The sequence below is a fragment of the Netta rufina genome (genome assembly GCF_964035555.1).
Source record: "Netta rufina genome assembly, chromosome: 3".
In the NCBI taxonomy this organism is placed as follows: domain Eukaryota; kingdom Metazoa; phylum Chordata; class Aves; order Anseriformes; family Anatidae; genus Netta; species Netta rufina.
The window spans coordinates 18,303,276-18,309,327 of NC_140125.1; the positions used below are offsets into that span (position 1 = coordinate 18,303,276).

The following is a 6,052-nucleotide window of genomic DNA, read 5'->3' on the forward strand; positions in this document are numbered from 1 at the left end:
AAACACAGCTATTTTGTAACAGTTTATTCTGATACAACACTCAAATTAGTAGCTAACATCACAGCAGCATCAAGAATTCAGGGGTCGAAACTTTCTCAGCTTGGTGAGGAACGCTGGTTGAAAACAGAACAAGTTACTACTTCAGTATTTCAATGTAAAATTTTTAGTTTATTATAAATGTTATGATTTCATGATATAGTAACATGTGAAGTCCTAGTACAAATATATATATATATAGAATACACTCTGTCTCACCTGAATGAGCATCCTGCCAATTAGATGGTCTAGCAACGTAAGGTACCGAGCAGTATGTTTCAGCATCATCAGAAAATGATTCTGTGAGAAATACATCCTTTTGTAATTCTTTCCAACAAGTTTTCAAAGAAAAAACAACAAAACAGACTACAGTTAGCAACGCACATGCAGTATTCCTTGACATCTTTTCATTTTCTTAATGTTTTTCTTAAATTGTTTTGTTGCCATTTATCAGTACATTCAGACCTCTGTGCTCTACCATAGAATTTACAAGTATATATATAGTTGTATAAAGTAAATTTTCTGGATTTGCTAAAACAGCACAATTAGAATACAGAGTACAGTGGTAACATTTCTTCTGTGGAATCCTTGAGTCCACCAGGGTTCTCTAAAACAGCAACAGGTCGAGTATGGAGGACTGAATTTTATTTGAAAATAGTAGTGGAAGGACAGTCATTTTGTATGTGCTGACTGCCATTTATTTTCTATTTAGTCTGGATTTTTAATAAGATATTTAAATGACCATTAATAAATCCTTTTTCAAATCTGACAATGTTGTCCAAAAAGCTTGTCTATAGCCGACCTCGAAGAAAAAAAAAAAAACAACACAACCCTCATCTTCCTAAAATGAACAAAAAAAAAAACAACTTTGCCTTCATTGTATCTTTGGGTTATCAAAATTCTAGTAACAGGCTAGCTCATTAACAATAACGTTCTTACCATTGCATTCAATGTCTTTAAGAACTATTTGATCCTGAATATGGATTTCATCATAGTCTTTTTGGTGAGTTTCTTCCTCAGTATTTTCCTGAGTTTCCGCTGTTTGGCTTGATTTGCAATTCTTGATTTTAGCAGGGAGTACCAACCATTTTCTGTGAGTTACCTCAACAATACTTTCACATAAAAATGGGAGCTTGCAGGTCCGTATTCTGTCTAAAAGGTCAATAACCTGTGTGATGCTTTTGAAGAAATGCAAAGGATAAATATTTTGAAAACTGAAATCAATATAGTAAACTTAGCCTCAATTCTATTGCCTTTGTCACATTCTTCACCTTTGTTTATACAAGTACTTGGATTTTAGGGTAAAGAAGATAGTAACCTGACTACTGAATTGAAAACAGTACATAGTTACTTTGAGGATGTCATTAACTAAGAACTTCCACTGACCATAGTTCCTGAAGTACAGACCAAAAGATATAGCCAAGTGTAATTTATACAACTCCCAAAAAAGGAAATAAATGAAAATTGCAAAAAAGTTTTTTTTTTTTTAAATTACTACATTTACATTGGATGTATGTTTTAGGAGGTGCTTGGTTTTGTAACAATTTCAGGTGATGCCTGAATAAATTTCTAAGTGCCAGAATTAAATACTTACTTTGCTAAATATACAGTGCATACACCACCCTGTTTAAGACTTGGGTGTACAACAGATAAAGCAGACTGAGGGCTAATCATATCCAGAGTTATCTGCAAGAGAAAGATTATTTTTTCCATAACAACGGTGTTTGAAAAACAACATCTATGTATGAAAAATGAATGCATACTATAGCAGCATGTCATTGCAAACTAGTTTTATTACTGCTTCTGAAGAGCTTAGAGAAATATCTATCAACACAAGTCATGTTTCACCAACACAGTAGTCCTGTGGAAATGTTAAACCTTCTCCTAATTAAACTCCACAATATTCACCTTAATAAAAACTTCTGTGAGACTATATTTACGAATAGCTTTAGATGTCCTGTTTACAAGCATGAGAACGTTCAATGCATCTGCATAATACAGTGATCACACTACAGTTTCGATGTCTAACTTGCTCCTTGTTTCAAGATTGAGAAAACTTCTTTGTCAATTTATCCATCTTTTGCTAGAAAACTATTCAAACTGAAACGATGAGAAAGGATGCATCTGACCCTTCCTGTGGATTGTTGTAAGTTTTCAAAAATGATATTTTTGTACTATTTTGTTTCTTCATTTAAATCCTTTAACACAATTGTCATTTATTTGAAGAGTTAATATAAGCAGTTTGTTTGCTTAGGAACATTATGTATTCCATAGAGCTGGTAGCAAAGTGTTGAAGTATTCACAATTTAATAAGCTTGTATATTTTTCTTAATGTTTGAAATGTCTTATTCAAATACAAAATTTTCTGTATTTCTCCAAAATACAAGAAAATAAGTATATCTTCGCTTACAAGACAACAGTGAGTAATTTTAATATTTCCCTACTATAGCATATCACTCTTACATGGGAAAGCGTAATTGAAACCTTGACATACCCATACCCTGATGAAAAAATCATGGTGTTTCTTTCATTGATGATCATCCGATTGCTTTTGCAATCACGTTAGATTTGGGGATCCCACTGCAAGTGTGAGCACTAGAGGTTTCAAGTTATATAGAAAATATAAGCATTGATTTATGTCATATGAGGGGATTTTTATTGCACTTACTGCATCGAATGTTAAAGATTTCATATCCTCAGCAGCTGTTGAGATGTCTTTAAGAATGAAATCCACATTATCTGGCCACTCTTCCAAATGCCCTATTTCCCATGCAGCACGCCAGTGCCTGTAATTCTTCTTTGCTAAATTGTGATGGTCATCTCTGATTTCGTAACTTATAACTCGTCCTTTGGGCCCAACTTAAAACAAACAAAAATACTATATTTACTACTTTTTTTTTTCCCCATCCACGATAAAGAATTTAGGAAAAGGTAGCATTGTAAGTGACAGAAGTATGCTGTTAAATCTCAACTTCACTTTAGGAAATAACCACATATGAAACAATCAATTACAATTTATTATTTCTCATACATTTAAAACAAATATATGCAGATAAAGTGCTGGGTTAATTCTTCTATAGACTGAAATCACTCGATAAACAGATAGAAACAAAACATATTTATAGCATTGCAAACTATTCCTAAGATGTCCTTCCAAAGTAACTCCTGCAGCAAAAGATGACTTGAATATCTGTGGCCCAATCTACTTGTGATTCACCTACTACAGCTACCAGGGGTAGCAGCTGAAAGAGCTGTAATGCAGGTCACTACTCACAGATGATATAAAGGGGACAGATAGTCACTGCTTCTGTTGTTAAGATTTGAAAGTGATAGTTTTAAATATTTGATGATTCTGATTTTTTGTTTGTTTACTAAAAACAACTGTTTGCTGTTCTTTTTCCACCTTTCCCTTAATCAGAATTGAGGAAGGGATAAGAACCCCACAGACCTGCTCGATGATCTCAGTTCCATAGACGGGTTTTCCTCATGTACTCCCTGATTTACACGTGGTTGTGTTAGTTTCATGTTATTGTTTATGACCATTATACATTACTTCATTACTTGTTTTAAGTTTTAAATTTACTTGAAATTTACTGTATACAATATTCTTAGTAAAGGAAGTGTTAGCAGGCTACCCAGGCAAAGCCAGCAATGTATACATTGCTCTATTATTCTATACTTGCATTATTCTAATTTCTCAAACCTATCGTACCATTCGCTTCTCATTGCTACTTTTTAACGGGCAAGTACAGGTTTCTGCAATGAGCAGCTCAGCAGGTAATGTCCCAGGATTTTTTAAGCCATTTTAAGGTGGAGTCAACAGACTCCTTCCCTCACCTATTTGATCCCACTATGAATCCAAAAAAAAACCAAAGAAAATAAGGGATGGGCTTCCTGCCAATCTCTCCATGACCTAGCTCACCCTGCAGCAGGCAGAGGCCAGAATCAATATGAAAGGAGGGAGGATTTTAGTCTTAGATCATCTTAAACAATTGTAGAATTGCAGCACCAACTCCTTATTACTCAAGATTAAAAATTTGGAAATATGAAGAATAAAACTGTTCACCTTGGAATCACTCTTACTCCTCACTCTGCTCATTCTAGTTTCCTACGTTTTAAAACTGACTTCCAGAAAAATAAGGACAACCAGTTATCTGGAAAAACAAAACAAAACCCCTCCATTATAGTGAAGCTGCAGCATGTGAGGTTTGCATACATCACAGTTTCTACTTTTCAAAGATCTTACTGTAAGTCAGCAGGTGTTCAGTCACTGTGACAGTGTGCTGCCCACAAACCTCATATATTTGAACATAGCCTTCAAGATACAAAAGTTATGCTTTTCTGTTTTATCAGCTCAAGACTGATATGAGCCATGATGATATTTCCACCTTTACCCTCAAACCTCTTTTAATGTTGCAGGGAAAGCTAAATATTCTGCAAAAGCAGAAATGCATTTAAAAAATTAGAAAAAATAGTGCTTTATTTTTCAGGTCTGTGCAAAAACAATTACAGGAAACAATCTGGTATCTTTTATTTTCCCTTAAGGAAGTTTTTCTATCAGGAGCCCATCAATCAAGCTACTCCGAACTGTGGTCCGCTACCAGGATGCCTACGGATGAGATGAGGTTTAAGGGTGAGGTTTCTCCTCAAACAACTACAAAACAGACGGATTCCAGCAAAACTAAACTATCTACGGGGTACTGCAAGGAGGTTCTGCCTACCTCCTGCCCTAATCAGTGACATCTGCCTGTCACTTCCCTGCTGCAGACACCAGCTCTCTTTTGGCCATGCAGGGCGCAGCCTTAGGGCGCTAAACTAGTGGGAAACTAAACCTAGAGCCTAGACAAAGGAAAAGAATAGATTTCTGCCGAGTTATCCCTCGAACCAGCAGTTAATGGAATTGGATGGTACAAACACAACAGTGACGATGGGTGCAAACAAAGGCTCTCCATCTGCTAGAGCGCTGAGATCTAGCTCCAACCAGGCTAGCTGGGAACATAAAGAAAAAAAAAAACAACAAACATTTTCATTGGTACCCAGCAATCTCATTACTCCGATGGTGAAATGAGATGGGGAAAAGGAAATGAAAAAAGGTGTGAGCCAGGAGGATGGGCCTAATGAGCAAGAAAGCCAACAGCACCAAGAGGTGAAATTCAGCTTTCTGTGGGACCCGTAGGGACCCTTTGCATGCCCGCACTCAACATACAGCTGGAGTTTACCTTCAAGTGCTTTTGGCCGCCGCTCCCTGGTTAACACACACCCACCCCATGCCCTCAGGGCACGGCCCCGCTTCCACCTCCCCCCCCGGCTTTCTCTCACCCGCTCTGGACAGGAACAAGCTGAGCGCCCCGGACCCGCTGCCGGCCTCCAGCACGGTGTCCCCGGGGTGCACGTCCATCATCAGCAGCATGGCGCTGATATCCTGCGGGGGGGGGGAGAGAAGCAAAGCACCGCGTTACCAGCACGAAGGCCGCTCCCCCACCCCCTTTTTCCCCCAAAATACCCCTCCTCGGGCACCTTGGGGTAGGCGATGGCGGCCCCGCGGGGCATGAGCAGCGCGTACTCCTCCAGCGAGGGCCTCCTGACCAGCAGCCTGCCGCCGCCCCGCAGCCGCACCACCTCCCCGGGCAGCCTCCCGATGACGCTGTCGTGAGGCAGCAGCAGCCCCCCGGGGGCTCCCAGCGCCGCGCCCGCCGCCAGCCGGCACAGCGCCCGCAGCGGGGCGCGCTGCCTGCGCGGCGCCTCCACCAGCGCCAGCTCCCCGGCACGGAACGGCGGCGGCGGCGGCGGCGCCGACTCCCCCCGGGGAACCCCGCTCGGCTCCTCCGCGCCCCGCTCCGGCGGCAGCAGCCTCCGCAGCCTCTCCTCGGGCGACAGCGAGGCGGCCCACACCGGCCTCCGCCCGCCGCTCAGCGCCCTCCGCAGCCCCCTCCACGCCGCCATGGCCTCGCCCCACCCCCGCCCCCGCCCCGCTCCGCCCTGCCCGGGCCCGGAACGGCGTCAGCGGAGCGCGCGG

The 6,052-nt window shown here is 41.1% G+C and overlaps 1 protein-coding gene across 1 annotated transcript; it reads right to left on the minus strand.

Annotated features, from left to right (window-relative positions):
* Window positions 1–15: 15 nt before the first annotated feature.
* Window positions 16–5,979, minus strand: TRMT61B (tRNA methyltransferase 61B; the record flags this gene model as incomplete). Its single annotated transcript, XM_084283753.1, has 7 exons — window positions 16–113; window positions 256–336; window positions 976–1,214; window positions 1,631–1,722; window positions 2,705–2,895; window positions 5,356–5,458; window positions 5,554–5,979. 7 exons carry the CDS (start codon window positions 5,977–5,979, stop codon window positions 70–72), a joined length of 1,176 nt encoding a protein of 391 aa, XP_084139879.1. The 3' UTR covers window positions 16–69.
* Window positions 5,980–6,052: the final 73 nt, after the last annotated feature.